This window comes from Dioscorea cayenensis, unplaced genomic scaffold, assembly GCF_009730915.1.
Source record: "Dioscorea cayenensis subsp. rotundata cultivar TDr96_F1 unplaced genomic scaffold, TDr96_F1_v2_PseudoChromosome.rev07_lg8_w22 25.fasta BLBR01001192.1, whole genome shotgun sequence".
Classification (NCBI taxonomy): Eukaryota; Viridiplantae; Streptophyta; class Magnoliopsida; order Dioscoreales; family Dioscoreaceae; genus Dioscorea; species Dioscorea cayenensis.
In genome coordinates this window covers 20,824-42,567 of record NW_024087583.1, presented here as the reverse complement: position 1 = coordinate 42,567, position 21,744 = coordinate 20,824, and the positions used below count along the sequence as shown (strand labels likewise).

At 34.1% G+C, this 21,744-nt stretch overlaps 1 protein-coding gene across 1 annotated transcript; it reads left to right on the top strand.

Annotated features, from left to right (window-relative positions):
* Positions 1 to 1,402: 1,402 nt before the first annotated feature.
* LOC120255760 (cytochrome P450 CYP72A219-like) lies at positions 1,403 to 17,107 on the top strand. Its single transcript, XM_039263514.1, has 5 exons — positions 1,403 to 1,786; positions 6,070 to 6,290; positions 6,374 to 6,618; positions 6,708 to 7,104; positions 16,621 to 17,107. Exons 1-5 carry the CDS (start codon positions 1,501 to 1,503, stop codon positions 17,044 to 17,046), a joined length of 1,575 nt encoding a protein of 524 aa, XP_039119448.1. The 5' UTR covers positions 1,403 to 1,500; the 3' UTR covers positions 17,047 to 17,107.
* Positions 17,108 to 21,744: the final 4,637 nt, after the last annotated feature.

Below are 21,744 nucleotides of genomic sequence, written 5' to 3'. Positions count from 1 at the left end.
ATATTTGACTCACATATAGAAGATTAAGACTTACATTCCCATCCAGTGTTGGTTAAAAGTTAAATAGATTTTTTTTTTAATTGGATTAATCACATAGATTAAAAAGGAAATAGTACAAAAAAATTAAATAGAATGTATGTGGTGGTTTATTAATATTATAAATAAATAAAATAAAATAAAACAAGTCATTATCTCCTCTAAAATAAGTGAGTGGCAGTTCTTTTCAAGATAAAAAAAATTGTTAACTCATTTCCTTTCAGAGTGAAAGGAGTAAGTGTACATATCCATTTTTAGTGATACTGCAACTAAAGATTTAGTGGTAGATTACATATGTTAAAAAATTATGGAACTGGGTAAAATAGGGTCAAAAAAAAGTATTTGAGAATAATACTAATAATAATAATAATGAGAGACAAATTTTATGTAAAAAAACCCTCAAAATAAATTAGAGTAAAAATTACTATCAAGATAGAAGAATTTTATTATAGTAAAAATAAGAATTACAAGTTTTTTATTAACAAGGCGAACAACAACTTCTTCTTTCCTCTAATACAAACAATATAAATTCTCTAATTTTTTTTGTCACTATTTTCTCACTTTCTCTCTCACCCTCACTCACTTTTCTAAATGGTGCAATGAAGGCTTTAACTTTCATGAATATTTATGAGCAGTAGAAAAAGATAATTAAATAATAATTAGCAATTAATCGTTAATTAGGTGGTCGTAATACTCACCAACTTTACCATGCTAGCGATTCCTTTTTGACATTCATCCAGCCGCTCAGGAAATGCATGGAGATTTGTGAGCAGTCATATTTGACTAACAACATATTCATCACTAAAGCTGTAGAAATAGACTCTATAGAGGTTGAATTAATTGTGGTTATATAGTCATTTTCTTGTGGTGTCTTCTTCCAACAATGGTAGATAGTTATGGTCTACTCGTATTTATCAAAAAACCCACCATTAAAATATAGATGAGTAATAACTTATTTCTTTCAAAGAGGTTCAAGATTGTAGTTTTTTTTTGACACAAGACAATAAACATCACGGTCCTTCTACTGGGAGAAATCAAGAATAGACGCCAGAGCATCGCTCCACAATACCTTCACCCAAGCACAAAGCATCGCGTGGAGCAAGGCTCAAACACAAGACCTCCATGAAGTTCTTGGGGACCCAATACCACTAGGCCATTAGGCCGGTGGTCAAAATTGTAGTTGGGACACATTTATATAAATAAAAAAATAAAAATAAAAGTCTAAGAGTGATGTAATCAATGACATCAACCTAATTATCTAGTAGCAATTAATACTTCATGACTTATTACGCCTGGACTTTTCCACCACAGGAAAAAAAAAATTCATTGTTCGTCATTCAAAAGGCTTCAAATCATAAATATTAAATAGGAATTTGTATATTTATCATCAGAAGCTTTGCGGTTAAAATCTTCAGTCCCACTGATTACAAATTCCAAAGGGGGTTTCAACGTTTCTTTTGATTGATGACCATAATAATGATGCTGATGTTGTTGTTATGGGCTGTGGTTGTGCCGTTGGTGTCTTTTTGGGCGTGGAGGACGTTGGATTGGGTTTGGTTGACTCCGAGAAGGATTGAGCGTGAGCTCCGGCGGCAGGGCCTCGGCGGCAACCACTACCGGATCCTTTACGGTGATGCCAAGGACAACGTCCGGCTCTCCAAGGACGTTAGATCCCGGCCTTTGCCCCTTTACTGCCATGATATCGGCCCACGTGTCCTCCCTCTCTTCCATAAAGCTATCAAGGATCATGGTACTCATTTACTGCTTACTAATTCAATATATTCTATGTATTTATTATGAATTAGATTATTTTTGGAGTACTAACTGCCTTTTCGTTTATTGATATAGAATATTCTATAAGCATAATATTTATTTTGTAGTATGTAAATAGACTCAAACATCATATCACATAGAATTAGGATATAGATATCATGAGATATTAATTTTATATTTATAAATGTCTCTGACATGAATTGTTCACTTTATATATATAAATTTATATTTTATATATATATATATATATATATAAATAGAGAAACATGGTGAATATATTTTCCAAATAAAAGATTATATATATTTTATTAATTTTTAAAAAAAATCGTGGGGTATATTTGGGTATATAATATTTAAAATTACATAAACATATTTGGAATGTTTAATTTTCAACTGTGCTTGTTAGTGTTTTTAAGGTTTTTCCAAATTATTAAACATTAAAATATATTTTTCACATGTATAGATGGAATGTTATTGTTAGTTTAAACTCAAATTTTTCTATTTTTTTAATATATTTAAGTATAATAATTAAAAATAACATAAGTATCAATGAACCCCCTCTACAAGCCACAAATTCCAACCTTCTGAGAGAAATTTGAAATGTAATTCTTTTATTAGAATGGTGGTTGGTGTTTGTTTATTCTCTCTCACTGAAGGTCAACCGTTCAATTGATGTGTAATTGCTTTTTAATCTAGAAAAAGCACCGACACTAGTTGCGTTTTTCTTTAAAAAAAATAGTGAGTTAAGTATCTTATTTCGCCTTCTCATGAATCATTAAGTATTTTTTTATAAGTTTACTTTTCAAAAATTTGTTTAAAAAAACAAAAAAACCTTAGTTTTTGAGAGGGCATGAAAAATATAATTAAAAATAAAGAAAAATTAATAAATTTTTTTGGTGGGTTTTTAAATAAAAAAATATATTTTTTTGAATAAAGTGGATAAAGCAACTCGATTTATTAAAAAGAGAAGCGAAAAGGAGTATATGAGGAAAGGCCGTGAGCAGGCTAAAAAGTAAAAAGCATCTTGAAATCCTCCATGGGAGATGAGGAAAAGCAGTGAAAAGCAAAGAGCAGGGAAGAAGAGACAAAGTTTGGGACTGGCGAGGTAACCGTCTCGGAGACAGGCAGCCCTTGCCTACAAGGATAGGAGGACTACTCACGATCGGTGATGTCGTGCAGATCGTCGATGAAATCGGTGGGTTTAGTGCCGGGGAAGTTGAGGGAGCGCTTGATCCTTTTGAGTGGCCTCGGTGGTATCCCGATAAAGGTTCTACGAATTTGTTGAAAGCCAGAGAGCAACATATTAGCAAACTTGTATAAAATTGAAATAATAGGTAGATAAGTAGGGTTCAAAATCACGATTGTTTTACGTTCGAGCCAAATATTCAGGATTATGGCTCTAGAGACGAGGTCCCCAGGGTTACGGCGAGAGGAAGTTAATGAGGGGATCAATTGGTCCAAATATTGAGATCTTGAGGATGGGGAAGACTTAATATCAAGGTTTTGTGCGAAGAAGGACCAAATACGCTCGCGTATTTGCAATCAAGAAAAAGATGTTCCACTGTTTGCGAGTTATTATGACAAAGAATGCATGTGTCAGTAGCATTATGATTGCAGCCTTTTTTGAATAGATTATCAAGAATAAGAATTTTTGTTTTCTTTGACCAACCAGTAGGAATAAAGTGATTTTTTTGCTTGGGGATTTTGGATTTCGAGAAATGAGGATAAAGTTGACTTGAAGCCCTCCGTCGATTAAAAAAATTGTAGAATGATTTGATAAAGAAAAATACAATTTTTTTCAAGAGGCCAGGAATAAGAATCCTGTTGGTAATTTATGCATGATCGGAAAGGAGTAAGAACGGTGTTAATCCCATCCCAGAAGAAGGATTTATTTCTTGGTGGATGTTGAAATAGGTATCCAAGTGATCCATTAAAAAGAGTAGTTTGCGTTTAAGATCTTAGACCAACAAGAATTCGATGTAGTAGTGATCTTCCACCACTATTTTTCCAAGTAAGGCTTTGTTGAACTCCACGAAGATCAAGAATTTCCCCATCCACCCATGATACGAGGGCGGCAAATCCTTTTCCAAGCAACTAATCGATACTCTTAGATCGAGATCCCAGCCACTTTCCATAAAAAAATCTCTTCTAATCTTGTCGATCTCATGAATAACCCAAATTGGTAGTTTGAATCTCGACATCCGAGTAAGCAGGTGAGGGTAGAGAGAACGGAGTTAATAAGGGTTAGAGCGACCCCCGAGGGAAAGGTATAAAAGCTTTCCGGGGGAGTGAGTCTAGATCGGACGAGAATCTATAAGTTTTGTCGATCTTGTCGTCTAGGCCGTCTTCCAGAGAGGGGAACTCCCAAGTATGTAATAGGAAGACAATCCCTATTGCAATTTAGAATTCTTGCAGAAGAAGAGTGAGGCTGATATCCAAAATTTGTGAAGTATAGGCAGACTCTTGAGAAGTTTATTGAAAGTCCAGAACAACCTTCAAAAGAGATAAAGAATTAATTTGATTATTTGAAGATCATCATGCCCTCCAGCTGAGAAAATTATTAGATCATCCGCGTATTGTAAATGACAGATGCTATTAACATGGTCAATTTGAACTCCGGCCAGAACTTTGGAATTAATAGCGTGATTGAAAATAGCGCTGAGAGCGTCAGCCGCTAAAGCAAAAAGAAGAGGTGAGAGGGGATCACCTTGTCTTAAACCTCTTTTACAGAGTATATACCCTTGGGTAGTACCATTGATGAGAATTTGTGTTTTTGCAGTACTGAGAATGGTATATATCCAATTAATCCAGCGATTGCCAAAGCCTCTAGCCACTAGAATCTCAAGAAGGAAATTCCAGTCTAGTGAATCAAAGGCTTTCGCAAAATCAACTTTAAAAGCAAATCCGAGTCTTTTCTTTTTTTGAAGATTAAAAATCACTTCCTGAGCAGCAATAATGTTATCTACGATGCATCTGTCTTTAATAAAACCAGATTGAGAATTATCGATTAGAAAATTAATCACTTTACTCAACCTAGAGACGAGAATCTTGGAAATGATTTTTGCAAGTAGGATCTTTTGTTTTTGGCGATAAGCGCGATGTGAACCCAATTAAAGGCGTTCAAAAATTAATAGAACCATTGTAGAAGTCACCACAAAGCTTAATAAGGTCTTCTCCGGATGAAATTGCGAGTGCTTTTGAAAAAAAGAATATCGGGAAACCATCAAGTCCGGGAGCCTTATCCGCATTTAATTCAAAACACGACTTGCTTAATTTCTTCGATGGTGAAAGGTTGTTTGAGGGAAGAGAGGTCAACTCTATCCTTGTACTCAAATAAATATTGCCAATTGAGTAGGAATCTATGGGTAATTGGAGTACCGAGCACGGCTTTAAAGTGTTCAGTGAAGACTTTACCAATTTCATGATTTCCTTCAATCCAAAGTCCATTACTGCGAATGCGGGGAATGAAGTTTTTGTTCCTTCTGCCATTAGCTAGCAGATGAAAGAATTTAGTGTTTGAATCACCCTCTTTGAGCCAAGTAATCCGAGAACGTTGTTTCCAGTAGATTTCTTCTTGTTTTAGAATAGTATAAAGCTCAGAACGGATAAGAGATAAACGATTAAGTTCTTGCTCAGTGAGGGGTCTACTTTCATGTAATGAATCGAGAGAATTTAATTCAGAAAGCAGATTTTTTTTATCCAGGGTAATGCATGAAGATTTCTGATAGTGTGCAATTCCTTCCAAAATTCTATACGAAGTGGGCTAGCATTAGGACCATAAACACTAGTGCAAGCCCAGATTGAATTATTAGAATGATTTGTGAATTCAATTGTAATTGAGAAGGTACCCTTGTGAATGAGGATACCATTAACTTGAGAGTGATCCCAAGCTATAATGATACCACCTGCAGTACCTTGAGCTGGGAGAAAATCAAAGGTGTTCAGACGCGAACCACCAATTGATCTCCAAATTGAGCGATGAATATTTTGAAGTTTCGTTTCTTGTAAGCAAATAATGTCAGCGCGAGAATTAAAAATGATATCTTTAACAAGGTGGCGTTTAGAGGGTCTGCCAAGACCACGAACATTCCAGCATAAAATTAATAATTTTTTATAAATTTAAAATTATTTTATTTATTAATTTTAACTGATTTTTTTAATCAAACATGAATATGTTAAAATCGACATATAAATTAAAAAAAAGAAAAAAAAGGAGGAAGTAGTATGATGTTAATAAAGATGTAAGCTTTGTGAATGTAGGTAAAACATCTTTTACATGGCTTGGTCCTTTTCCGAGAGTAACTTTGATGAATCCGGAGTCGGTCAAAGAAGTTTTGTCAAACAAATTTGGTCATTTTATGAGACCAAGAACAACTCCGCTTGCTAAATTTCTAGTGCAAGGACTTCTAAGTCATGAAGGTGAAAAGTGGGCCAAACATCGAAGGATAATAAACCCTGCTTTTCATTTGGAGAAGTTGAAGGTGACCACTCTGACCACTCTTCACTTCTAAACTGTACAAAATGAGCACATAACGTTCTGTAACTATAAATTTATTGTTTGCAGTTAATGTATCCTGCATTCTCTGCATCTTGTGGTGAACTAATTAGAAGATGGGACAAGATGATCCCTGATGAAAGCTGCTTGGAATTAGATGTGTTTCCAGAGATTCAAAATGTCACACTAGATGTCATATCCAGGACTGCATTTGGTAGCAGCTACGAAGAAGGAAGAAGAATATTTGAACTTCTTACAGAGCAAACAAGGCTTGTTATTCCAGCTGCACAGAATGTTTATATCCCTGGTTATCGGTATGCCTTCTTTTAATTAGTCTTCGTATATATGACTTATTATCTTTTGTTTTCTTGGTCCGGATGTAACTTTACTCTAATTTGATCAGGTTTCTACCCACACCAATGAACCAAAAAAGAAGCCAAGTTGACAAAGAGATGAAAAGGATACTTAGAGACATGATTGAGAAAAGAGAGAGGGCCATGAGAAAGGGGGAAAGCAGCAAGAAGAATGATCTTCTGGGTATATTATTGGAGTCCAATATGAAAGAGGCTGAAGAAGTGCAAGGGAAGAAGTCGAAAAACAGAGGGATGACTACTGAGGATGTGATTGAAGAGTGCAAACTTTTCTACCTAGCAGGACAAGAAACAACTGCAGTTTTGCTCACATGGACAATGATTTTGTTGGGCATGTATCCAAACTGGCAGGCCAAGGCAAGAGAAGAGGTCCTTCACGTGTTTGGGAAGAACACACCTGACATGGATGGATTGAGCCGCTTGAAGATTGTAACTACTTAAAATATTTTTTTTCTTTGAATTAATTTTTTAAGTAGTTCAACCAAACATTCCATAATCCGTCTCATTTTTGTCATGACAATTGACAGGTGACCATGATTCTATATGAAGTTCTCGTGTTATACCCCCAGTGCCTCTCCTTTCAAGAAGATCATATAAACCAATGGAACTTGGTGGGATTAGTTACTCTCCGTAGTGATACTCTCACGCCTATACTCTTAATTCACGGTGACCCCGATTTCGGGGAGAAGATGCAAAAGAGTTTAAACCGGAGAGGTTTGCGAGAGGGGATATCAAAAGCTTCAAAAAGTTGCGGTGCTTTCTTCCATTTAGTCTCTGGGTCCTCGTGTATGCATTGGCGAACTTTGCATTGATTGAATCAAAGATATTTGTTAGTGCAACCGCACTAGTTATTGGCATGATTTGACACCTAGACCAAGTGACGTGGCAACCAAGGTGACAAAGCATAATTGATGATGTGGCAAGCATGGTGACATGGCAAGGGAGACTTGGAGTGCAAGCGCAAACATCTTGAAGATCTTGATGGAGCTATTTTTAGTAAGTCTCTAAAATGGAGCCAAATATCTCAAGATCATGGGTGAAGTTTATCTTAAAGATCTCTGGTGGAGTTATTTTTAGCAACGCCTTACAACTTGAAGACAAGATCATATCAAGACCATATTTAGGTGATTTGATTGAAGATTAAATATGGTGGAGCTTAATTAAGGAAAGATCTATTCATGGTGTGAATGAAGATTAATTGAAGATATGACTTGAAGTCTATTATCAGGAAGATTTGAGGACCAAACTTGGGTGAATCAAGATCAAGTTTGGAGAATCTTTGAAGACCAAATTTAGGAGAATTTGGCAAGTTTCATGGAAGACGCACAAGGACGCGCGCCCTTGCGAGGGACTGCGTGATGAGGAATCGAGGAGGTAGGCTAGTTCGGCAGATCGGGATCGGGAGATTTTCGGGTCGCATCGACTCGGACTAAGCATGACCGGGAGGTTGATGGGTCTTGAGTCGTCCGCAACGTAACCGTAACTCGGCTAAGTCGTAGTCGAGGACATATGTTGCAACTTATGTTACAACAGGAGTCGCGAAATGCTAATTTTCAGGGTGTTTTTAAATTAGTAGTCATGAGATTCTAAAAAGAGGTATGTGCTATATTTGGGACGTTGAGGCGTCTATATAAGCTACCTTGCTCGTAGATTATAGGTGTGACTCTTGGGGAACTCTTGGAGGAGAGTGTGTGAGCACCAGACAATCTAGAGAGGGTAGTGTTCATTATTGTTGAGTGAGTGAGTGACAAGTGTTTTGTACTCATGTATTTTCACCTCTTTTTAGTGGATTGATTTTTCTCCGGGGCTTGCCCCCGGATGTAGGCGAGAGGAAGCAGGCCCAGGTTACCAAACTTGTGTGTCTCCTTCTTGTTTGGTTTGTGTGAGTTTTTCTTTGAGTGTTGTGAGTGTTCACTAAACCACAAACCACATCGCCGGAACTAACAATATTCCTTAGCATGATACTGCAACACTTCTCGTTTGAGCTCTCACCTTCTTACATCCATGCACCCTACACGGTTCTTCTTGTTCAACCTGACAAAGATGGAGCTCAACTCAGTCGCATAAGCTCGATATATATGATCTTATTGTGAGATTAAATAATATACTATAAATCCGGTTACTTTGGCTCTATGTTGTGCTCTATTGTTTATTGTCCCTATGCTCGTCCCCATCGAAAAAACTAATTCTCGGGAATTAAGTTTGATATATATTTTTTAATCTAGATGTAATTAATAGTCCCAGTATGCTCTAGATGTGGTATCTGGAAGAACCTCTCAAAAGCAGGAGGCTATTTATTGAGAAAATAAAAAAGAAAACAAAAGTTTACACTGAAACAAATGGGCAACATTCAGAAACAAAGAAAACCAAACTAAAGAACTTAGAATTTAAACCCACTATCAAAGAAAGATTTCATGATCCAATGGGGTAAATCTTTACCAGATAAGAACAGATTAAGATATTGACGATGAGATCCAAAAGCGACGCAAAGGTTTTGCGGCGAGGGATACCCCATGACGATGGGATGATTTGAATACGAGGGCATCTACTCATGTCTAGTAGAAACTTCAAGTTGCTGATTTGATCTAGATGTGGTATCTTGATGATGTAATGCCACCTGGTTTCCGGACGATAAGAGATTAGGTTGAGAACTGGGTCACCTTCGCATTAAATGTATGATATATACGAACTCTTTAATTTCTTCCCAAAGCGAGAGTTTAAAAAATCAACTTATTCTCCTAAAATTGGTTAAAGTGAGTTATTTGTCTATTTTAAAAAAAAATAAAATAAAATATACATGTATACTTGTTCACCCAGGATACTGGGGTTCATCATTGCCGCAACCCTTTCTATATATATTTTATCAATGGATTGTTTTATTATATGTATGATTATTTTTAGATGTTTTTAAATACTCTAAATTTATTTATTTATTTTTTAGAATTTTTTTTTAGATTTTTTTATTTTTTAAATAAAAAAATTAAAATTAAATGGGTTGTGGGCTGTGCTAAGTCCACCTTTCAGTATGGTGGGCTTTGCCGGGTTGAGCACGCACAATGCACGGCCTGCCTCAGGCCCACCACGGCATGTTTAATACTTCTACCTACAAAGAAGACTATCTATTCATCCTCAATTAAGGACGAGTCTCTCTGTTTGTATGGTGTACTTTTGAAATTTTGTTGCACCTTGTCCAAAAATATTAAAACCATAAAATATATGTCTAGAGCTATGAGATAAAACTTCTAGGTTCACTATTTGTTTGGATTAGAAAATCTCATAAAAATTAATGCACAAACAACCTCTCTCTCTCTCTCTCTCTCTCTCTCTCTCTCTCTCTCTCTATATATATATATATATATATATAAGCATTTATAAATTAAGAATACTCAACTTATTTTTTTTTTAAAAAAGTTTGTTTGTGTTTTTTTAATGATGGGGACAATAAAATACAAAGATTATTCACAAGAGTAATATATTCTCTCCGGTCATATTTACATGTTTCATTCCAGAAGTTTTTTTTTAATATGTCCACTTCGAAAATCTATGAAAACTTAAATGCTTCTTCTGTTTCATATTAACTAACTCATTATTTTTTTTTAAGTTATTATTTATATTTTTTAAAAAATTTTGAAATTTTTTTTGAAAATTATATTTTTAAAATATGAATTAAAAGTTAAATAGGGTGCAAGTTGGCCCAATCTATGCGATGGTGCACCATGCTGGCCTCTCATGGTTAGAACTTGGAAGCGGGGTGATGCTGACTTGGGCACGCATTGTGCGGAGCCCATTTCGGGCCTATGTTCTAGTTTGCAACTTTTTTTATTTATTTATTTATTTATTTTTGAAAAAGGTGGATAATAGTTTGCAACTCTACATACAACTACAAGCAGGATTATCCTTCCATCTCAACAAAGACAAGTCTAAGAGTGATGTAATCAATCATGTCAAACCAATTATCTACTCGTCTTAAATTCAAGAGTTTCTAAATTTGTATTTTGTACTTATGAAATTTTGTTGCACCTCAACCAAAAATTTTTAAAAACCATTAAAAAAACCTATTTTGGTCCGTACAAAACCAATCAATAATGTCTTTTTTTAATGAGTTAAAAATTTATGGGTATTTGTATTTATTTGGATTAGCAACAACCAATTCGGTTTTTTTTAATGGATAAATTATTATTCATTGCAATAGCTATTGGACTTTTTCAATGAATAGATGTGGCTATCCATTTTTTAAAAAATAATAATAATAATAATAATAATAATAATAATAATAATTTTTTTCTCATCATTTTTTTATTAAATAAAAATATTTATTCGAGTAATTTTTTTTACTGAAAAAAATCTTATAAAAAAATCAATGTATGAACTTTTCAAATATAAAAAAACACTCATGAATTATGAATTAAGAATTCTTAACTTATTCTAAAACATTATTAAAAAAAAAATTCTCTCTAAGATTTTATAGCTTGTGGACTTTTGTAAAAAATATTAAAAAAAAATCTCTACTAAATTTATAAAACCTTTTGTTTTTTCATGAAACCAATCCAAACGGGCCTAAAAGAATTTGTGCAGTTGTACAAAAACCTTTTTGTGGTTGAAATGTTGACTTTCAGCTTGCCTAACAATGTTATGCATTATTTTTTTAAAAAATAAATAAATAAATAAATCATATGTATTAAAAAAACAAAAGAGAAATTAGTAAAAATTAGAACTATATCAGAAACCATTTTTGTAGTTATCTCACCATAAAGTACGCAAAGAGAGCGGGGTTTAACACCTTACCTTATAGTACTATTTATACAAACATCGAAGTCTCAATATCGCTTTTATCAATACTATTTATCGAGTATCGAGCATGGGCCTTTTGTGTAAAAAATAGTATTCTTTAGTACTGTTTGTTGGTCCATAATTCCATGATAAGAAGGATTTATCTTCAAAGAATAGTTAAGCATTAATCCAAACTATAGTTCTTTATATTGATTTTATATAAAACCGATACATGATAGGAGCGAGGACAACAAGAAAGTCCATTAGACAACAACACCATTAATGCTCACTATTAATAAAATACCATTAGTTCGAAGTGGGGTGGGGTTTCACCTAGAGGGGGGCACGGGCCGTTTTTTGGCCTGGCCCGGCCCACCCAAACCCGCCGGTTCACTGACCTGCTGGGTCGGGTCAGCAACCCATAACCGGCTCAAGATCGAAGGGGTCTGTTACGGGTTTAGGGTGTCTCTAACCCGACGAACCCCATGGGTTGAGTCTTTTTATTTAAAAAAATTAAATTAAAGCGTAAAAGATTTGAACCATGACCTTCTCATCCTTCAAACACCTTATCCACCAACTCAAACTTTTCCTTTGTTTAATTAGAGAAAGGAAAAATATATAAACATACTTTAAAAAGAATAAAAAATTAATTTTTCACTTTCTGTTTAATTATATATATCCTTTTAGATTCCATTATTTTTGCATTTTGTGTCAAATTTTTTACTTTAATTATTAGTAGCAACCATTATAAAAAAAGGTATTACTCACCCTTTTTTGTGTTACTCAACATTATAATCCATTGTTTTTATATGTATTACTTATCTCCGTTATTAATATTATTTAAAATAAATATAAAAAAACATAATGTCATTGATGTGTAATAGTATAACCTTATTGTGAATTTAAAACTATAATCTTTCATACATATTTTTGTATATTTTTGGGTGAAAATTCTAAAATTTTATGTATTTCTAGATATATTATTAACTTAAAATTATAATATTCACCAAAATCCTGATGAATAAATAACTAATAAAATTTTGTTAATAATATATTTTAATGTAAGAAAACTAAATTATGTTAAAAAATATTTATCATAACATAATGTTAAATAACGGTAAAAAATAAACATTATTATTTTAATTTCTCAATTATATATTTAATTGTTTTTTTATAGAAAAATTAAATTTCGTGATATAATAAGTTTTTTTTCAATTTCCACCTTCTCATGTTCCCTTTTTAATCAAATCTATGATTCTTGAAAAATATTTAAATTTAATCCTATACTAACAAGTATCATCTTTTAAAACATTATCAAAATATTCAATAATAAGCATTTAAAAAAATAAATTAATACTAAAAGTTTTAAATTTTTGTGATTTATTTGAAATTATCCTAAATAGTTTTTAGATTTTTAAAGTTTAGATTTGATTTAAAACAAATAAAAAACAACAATTGTGGTCACCATGATTTGAACTGAACTCAAGACTTCATCAACCATTAAAAGCCAATCATATACTACTCTAATCAATTTACCAATAAATTTTGTTTTTGACAAAAAAATGCTATACTAAAAGCTAGAATCAATAAACAAGTTTTTTACTATTGTAATTTAGTCACACATTGACTAATTTCAAACAAATTGCATAACAACTGTCTATAAAATCAGTCACATATCAACCTTGTTTGTTATTATTTGTTTTGGATATTTTGTTTTATATTTAAAAATTATATTGATAAATTTATAAATTTATTTAAAAATATTAAGATTTTTATAAAAACCTGGCGGGCCGGCCCGTGAATCGGCAGGTTCTGGCCCGGCCCGCCAGTTTGGCACTGTACCCGGTCCGGGTCGGGGTCACCGACGGGTTGGCCGGGCCGGCCCGGACCGGCGGGTCGGCACTGTTGACCGGGCCGGTTACGGATCGGCCAAAGACCGACCCGGACCCAACGGGTTAGGCCCGGCGGGCTTGGTTAACCGGCCCGTACCATGTCTAGTTTCACCCTTATATAACCCAATTAATCAAGCCAAACCAAACCAAACCTCTTGTTGTTCTTCCTCTTTTTGAATGGTTGACCATGATGATCATGATGCTATGTGCTGTGGTGCTGCTGGTGTTGCTAATGTGGGCGTGGAGGACCTTGGATTGGGTTTGGTTTACGCCGAAAAGGATTGAGCGTGAGCTCCGGCGGAAGGGCCTGCGAGGCACCCACTACCGGATCTTTTACGGAGATTCCAAGGATTTTTCCCGGTTCATGGGGGATGCTAGATCCCGGCCTTTGCCCCTTCACTGCCATGATATTGCACCTCGCGTCATCCCTTTCATCCATAATATCATCAAAGATCATGGTCTTATTTTACTATTCAATAATTCACTGCACTCTCTCTTTCTTTCTGTTTTCTTCTTTTTGGGCTAGAATTATCTGTTTGATAACAACTGTCCCCATTCAAGAAAGTGAGAGACATGCATAACTGTGGAATGTCACCCAAGCTCAACAAGTATATATGGTTTCATTTTATATAGTTTTTACGATTCAAATATCGGTCCTCTCCAAAATAAATTGGTTCTAGTCAATCTTCATCTCTAATCATTTAAATATCTTTTTAACTTTGACGGATATTTTGATTTGTAGTAAAAAATTTCCGGTGATTGTTTTGTTTCATGTTTTATATATATAATACATCAACTACAGACGTTTGTAAAACATTTACAGTTGACAACAGTGCAAGTATAAAAGAGAGATAGAGAGAGAAACGGATAGTTAGGGTTTTGGTTATTTTTAGCTGCACTGTGAGTCTAGTAGAAATAAAGTTAGACAATTCATATTGATTTAATTATCAGTATGATCACGATCTCCGATCAAAAACATTGTGCTAATGGCAACTATCGTTAGATTGTAATGACCAACTTGTGTAGATTGTAAACTTGAGGACACGATGAATTAAATCAAAACCGTGAATCTTGATCATAATAGATCTCAATCAATCTGAACCAGTCAAAGTTGATTTCGCTAGAGTTACAAAAACAAAAGCTAAAAAAACCAACACCTATAAACCATCAGATATCCCAATTTTCACGTGTCCCTAAGCACAGTAATACAAATGAAAAACATTGGTTTGTCACTATAAGAGTTTGATAAAAACTGTTGGATTCCATCCAACAGTTGAGAACAAAGTTTTGTAGATTTTGAATCTACACACGTGCGTAGATGACATGCACCCTCTCACTCACTCTCTCTCTCTCTCTCTCTCTCTCTCTCTCTCTCTATATATATTGTTATTTCATTTCCTTCCTAAGTCCGGCTTGTAGCTTTTTTTTATTTTATTTTATTTTATTCTATTCTCCTCTTAGTTCCTCCTTTTATTTATTTATTTTATTGATTTTATAATAAAATTATTTATTTTTTATATTAAATTTTTTTCACTAAACTAAATATTGAAAATGTTTAGAAAAGTTAAACTCTCAATCTTCTGCATTTTAATTAAATATATTGCCATTCATCCATTGTGGTGATGATCTATTATTTTGAAGTTGTAAGTTTATATATTATGAAAAAAATATATGCACAATATTTCAAACTCAAATTTTTTAATTTATTTTATAAAAAATTTTCTAATTTTTTGTATAAGATGACTAGAATGATTTTAACCCTTCCCAACTTAATATATTAAAGTAGGGCAACTTAAAGACATGAGAAAAATAAAAATGTGATAAAGGAAGAATTCATTCGCATTGGCCTAGTCAATATTTTTATTTCCTCTTTAATTAAAGGTCAAGCATTCAGTCTTTTGAGTTTCTCTCTAGAAAAGCACTTGATGCCACTCATTTCACTAGAATAGATGTCTAACCTTTTAGAAAATCTGATCTAGTTAATTATTGAGCATGTTATTATGTAGTCTTCGTGATTTATTTGTGCACTTTAATATGCAGGTAAAACATCGTTCACTTGGCTTGGACCTATTCCAAGAGTTAGTTTAATGGAGCCAAAATTGATTACAGAAATATTGTCAAAGAAATTTGACGAATTTACCAAACCAAAATCAACAACTCCACTTGTGAAATTTGTATTCCAAGGACTTGTAGGTCATGACGGTGAAAAATGGGCCAAACATCGAAAAATCATCAATCCTGCTTTTGCCTTGGAAAAGTTGAAGGTAGCCATTGTTCATATAGATATATATATATATATATACACACACACATTTTTTAACCATTGTTCAATTCCAAGCGTGTAAAATGAGTTCAATAATTTTTCTCTTTTTTTAATATATTTTGAGTGATTTATTTATTATTTTATTTAAAAAAATCTCATAACTACAAAATCATGGTTCGCAGATCATGTTCCCAGCGTTCTCCATTTCTTGTGCTGAACTAATTAGAAAATGGAACATGATGATCCCTGATGAAGGCTACTTGGAATTAGATGTGTTTCCGGACATTCAAAATCTCACAAAAGATGTCATCTCCAGGGCTGCATTTGGTAGCAGCTATGAAGAAGGAAGAAGAATATTTCAACTACTAATGGAGAAACTCCAGCTTATTATACCAACTTCTCAAAGTGCATATATCCCCGGTTTCCGGTATGACTTCTTTTAATTAATCTTCCCTATTTTTATATCATTCCCTCATTATTTATTTATTTTCGTTTTTTTCTATCTGCGGGTAGAACTTAACTGTAGTTTGAACTTTGATCAGGTTTATACCCACACCATTTAACAAAAAAGTAAGCCAAGTTGAGAAAGAAATGGAAAGAATACTTAAAGGCATAATTGAGAAAAGAGAGAAGGCCATGAGAATGGGGAAAGAAGTAAGAATGATCTTCTGGGTATATTATTGGAGTCTAATATGAAAGAGGGTGAAGAATCGCAGGGGAAGTCCAAAAAAACAGCAGGATGACTATTGAGGATGTGGTTGAAGAGTGCAAGCTTTTCTACTTCGCAGGACAAGAGACTACTTCAGTTCTGCTCACATGGACAATGATTTTGTTGGGCATGTATCCAAACTGGCAGGCTAAGGCAAGAGAAGAGGTTCTTCAAGTGTTCGGGAAGAACACACCTGACATGGATGGATTGAGCCGCTTGAAAATTGTAACTACTGAATATTTTTCTCTGGATTATTTTTTTAAGTTTTTCAATAAGACATTTCATGATCTGTCTCATTTTTGTCACAACAGGTGACCATGATTCTATATGAAGTTCTCAGGTTATACCCTCCTGGGTCTTGGTTGTTAAGAGAAGTACGCAAACCAACGGAAGTTGGTGGGATTACTTATCCTCCAGGTGTGACACTCTTATTGCCTATACTCTTAATTCACCATGACACTGAATTCTGGGGAGAAGATGCAAAAGAGTTCAAGCCAGAGAGGTTTGCAGAAGGGATATCAAAAGCATCCAAAGTTGCAGGTGCTTTCTTTCCATTTGGTGGTGGTCCTCGTATATGCATTGGCCAGAACTTTGCATTGATTGAAGCTAAGATAGGACTCAGCATGATACTGCAGCACTTCTCCTTTGAGCTCTCACCTTCTTACATTCATGCACCATGCCTGGTTTTTAGTGTTCAACCGCAGCATGGAGCTCAACTCAGGCTGGGTAAACTCTAATTTATATGACCTTGTTGTGAACGCGAATCGTTGGAACACTAGCAAATAATAGTAACCAATATATATATATATATATATATATATATATATATATTTATATATAATACCGTGTCTTGTGATTTGAATAAACTGGAATAAAGTTGTTCTATGGATCACAAAAAATTACTTGTAAGAAGCCAGAAGATGGAATTATGAAATATGAACTTTTCTTTCACATATGATGAGCACACATACATACCATTTAAGTGTGTTTTTTTTTCTTCAATATATCTGCTTAAGAATTTCCCATCCTCCCTATTCTCGAGGTCTGCATAGTCATCCCCAGTTTACCAATAGACAATTGGGCTTGTCAAATATGGATACCCCACCATAGAATGTTCCTTCTTATATGGTCAATGGATTTTCTACCCATACAAGAAGTTTAAAAAAATGGGCATCCAATATGTTTGTATGAAGCTCAGTACTAAGTTGATTAAGGTCATGAGTCTGCCTCCTATTGAAAGAAATTTGGTTTTCAAGAAGGATAGTCTTCATCTGACTCCAAAAATGAGTGTCCTCTAATCCTGACTCCCGGATCGCCTACCAAAAAAATAGAAACGTCTAAGTAGGCTAGTTAGAGGATACCCGAAATGGAGTTTAGAGTGCTTGATCAAAAATGATGGATCTGATGTCCAACCCCACTTAGTCGGGCGCAAACAAGTCTTCTGAAAGTTGATGGACATGTTTGAAATACCCTTAAACAGGAATGGGATGAGCAATTGTGTTCTTGGAGGGTGAAAGAGGAGCTAGATATATAGTGCTAGATGTGCTATGATGCGTAACCCAAATATGGCACTAGAGTATATTCCCCTAGATGGTATTGGACTTACCACGATGGCTGGTTTCCTAATCATGGTTTATCCTTGTTTAATCAGGGTCTAGCTAGAGTGCTAGATGTGCTAAATGTGCTATGGGCGTCATAATCCTGGTTTATCCTTCAGGGTCTACAGTTACCCAGATAGCTGGTGGAAGCTGCATAATGCTTTGGCCTTGCTTTTTGAGGCCTTCGATCCTTTTGAGTAGTCTGGTTTTCTTGTTTTTTTATTAGCTGTTTGTTCAATTCAATTTGTATTAAAAGAAAAAAAAAAAAATCTTCTATTCTCTTAGCAGTTAAAATGATGAGGTCGTTAGCATACTGGGCATGACATTGTTTTCCATATTGTCATATCAGGACTTCGAAGAGTTCATCAGAAGTGAGCGCATGTGCGAACATATGACAAAATGTGTCAGCAACTAACACAATGAGCAAAGGGAAAAGAGATTTAATCCTACTTTTCCACTTGGGGCCAAAGCCATTGATCAATTTTGTTGCTTTGGAGGTGCCCAAAAGAGATTTAATCCAACTTATCCACTTGGGGCCAAAGCCTCGAGTAGTCAAAAGTTTTTGCGAAGCCAATTTTAATAATGTTTCCCGAGTTTCTTTTTTTTTGAAGATTAAATATTAATTCTTCCGCAGCAACCACATGATCCATGATATATTTGTCCCAAATGAAGACGGACAATAAGACATCTATTAGCTGGCCCATAATATTTTTTAGTTTGTTCACTGAGATCTTCGCTATAATCTAAAGGGAGGAGTTAATTACACTTATTGGGTAGAAGTTTGCGGTAGAAACTGGGGCTTCAATTTTGATAATAAGTATAATGTTTGCTAAGTTGATCCTCTATAGATTACCCAATTAATTATATATAAAATGCATAAAATGTACTATAAATCACTAAATATTTGAAAATAATTTTTATAAAATACAAAAATAAATAGTCTTTTTTATAATTTATAAATACTAAATATTCTAAAGTAAAACTCAGCAAACAAGTCATAATAGTTTAATATAATTTAAAAATATAAATTCAAATAAAGCAACAACACGAGTTAGTGGTGTCACGGCCGTGCTCGGCACGAGTTGGGCGTGCTTGGCCCAAGCTACTATGCTTCTGATCCATGCTCGGGCTGGGGCATGACCCATACCCCGGACCGTCTTGAGCTAGGGGGTTCTCATGGCCCATGAGCGCCGGCCTGGCCCAGCCTGACCAACTATGGCCCGACACACCTAAATGTAAAGTTTTTTCTTTTTAAAAATTTTTGGTATATTTTTTTGTTTTTAGTCGATAAAGGCTTTTTAGTTCCATGTTTTTTTGAATTTTAGTATATTTTTTTATATATTTTTAGCAATTTTAGGGCATTTTTTCATATTTTTTTGGGGTTTAAAATAAAAAATATAAATATAATATAACTGAAAATTTTGGGCTATGTCTTTGAGCCGACCTGGTGGTTGACGGGCCGTGCCCGGCCCGAGCACGCATAGTGCATGGGCCATGTGGGCCCGGGCGGGCCCGTTTGACACCTTTAAACACAGTTAATAAAAAGTAACACATACACAAATATTCAAGCAAAAGGGTAAAAAAAAACATTAAAAAAAACTCTGATAGACCAGCCCATTGGTGCCATGTCAACCAATTTACCGGGTATCGACCAGGTCAGCCAAGTTAAATCCAAGTTTTAAGTCTCCCGGATTTTTATAAAAATTAATTCGGTGACCTAGCCAGGTTCAATCGAACTTAGGGGGCGTTTGGTTGTCAGGAATGGATTTAGGGAGGAATGGGATATGAGTGACATGAGGGGGAGTGGAGTAGGAGTGAGAATAAAGAATGTGTTTGGTTGGTAAGGTTTGGAGAGTGTAATTTATTGGGAATGAGAAAAAGTAAAAGAAAAGTAAATATGATAAAAATAACACTTATGTCCTTTATGCAAAACAAATACTATTGTACATATAATAATAATGAGTTATTTTTAATTATATCTTTTAAAAATATTTAAAAAAATATAAATAGTTAATTATCAAAAAAATAAATATTTAACTTTAGAATACTATAATTTCATTCTAATTTTTTAGATTTAAGTAATAATATCATTAATTAGCTATTAACTAATAATATTAATTACAAATTAAATTAAAAAAATAATTCCAATAAAAGAAGTTAACTATAATAATTATTTCTTTTGCATAAGAACAACAATGTAATAAAAAAATCAAAACAATTAAAAACACCTTGTAAAACATGATATATATATATATAAGGGCATATTAGTCATTTTTCATATTGAAGTTGCCCTAATCCCCCTACTAATCCCCCAATTATGTGGTGAGTGAGACTCACTCACATGGGTGAGTCTCACTCCCTCCATAATCCTCCCTCACTCCCATTGATGCATACCCAAACAAGGGGTTGCATCCAATCCTCCCTCACTCCCACTCGATCTTGACATCCAAACACCCCCTTTAGTTTTACCCACAACTTAGTTTTTACCACTGAGCCAATTTAAATTTAAAAAAACACGGGCTATAAAATGAAACTAAATGACAACCACTAAATAACTTAGTGGAAGTCAACATGAATGATGGGTGAATCTCGCAAAGGCTTTAATCATTTAAGCAGAGCTAGACTATATATAATCTTGTCGCGAAAACATATTATAGATATACTGTAAGAATACTATATCAATACTAGTCACCCATTGTTCACAGAGTCCTCTATAGAAGGTGTTGTATCTCTATCCCTCCGGAATTGCAAGACAGGGGGATTTATCATTGTGTGGTTGTAATCATTAATATATCACTTTTGGGTGCATGTGGCAGGCCCTAATTGCCTAGTGTATTAGCCTGTCTCACATAATAAATTTTTAGAGGGTTGTTAAACCACCGTAATTGATGCACCACTGTATATATATATCTGTTCTTTTGACACCCCATTATGTAGTGTCACTTGTCACCTTTGAAAAAAAAATCTTTCATTCTTGCCAGAATTAATGTTACACTCGAATTTTATTTGTATTTTTCTACAACTCTATCTGAATAAACAAAGCTATGGGTTTGGTTTATCTATTTTATTTTAAAAAAATAAAAAATAAAAAACTCATATAAACATGTAAAACTATAAATTGTTTGCCTGCATCCAGTGATTCCATTCAGACTGTCAAGCACTCTCTCGACTTTCTGAGCGTCAGATCTGCGGACCTCGCCAGCAACTTGATTCAGCCACTTCTTCAGGATTGATCCTTCTTAGTCTGACTGAGTTGACCTTTGTTACCTCTTGGTGTACTTTGTCTTCTCAGTTTTAAGCTGGGGGTTCCTGTCGGTTCTTGTTGCTTCCGTTTGTCACACCGCTGGTGTAACGTCCTTTTGTCTCTGATTTCTTTCTGTTGTTGTCTATTATTTTCTTGTGTGTTTTCTTCTACTTGTTTGTTATTTTGATTTTCTAATAAATTTGTGGTTTATCCACTTTTATCAAAATAATAATAATAATAAATTGTTTGTCTAATTTCAGAATCGTAATTTCACTGCTAAATTCTTAAAAGTTTATGAGAACTTGCTTTTCATTTAGTTTTCCTCATTTTTTAAAAGATGAATATATATATATATATATATCATAAAAATAGAGAAAAAGTAAAAATAAAAAATTCAAGGGTACACGTACCGTACACATGCGAGCCAGGTACAATAACTCCATTAGACATGAAAACTCATTATTATTATTATTTTTTTTAATTTCTACGATGAGATGAGACTGTCACCAGGACCACCGCTAGTGATTATTTTTAAATCTGAAATTTTATTTTATAATAGTATTGTCCATTTTTCACTAATATCGACATTATTT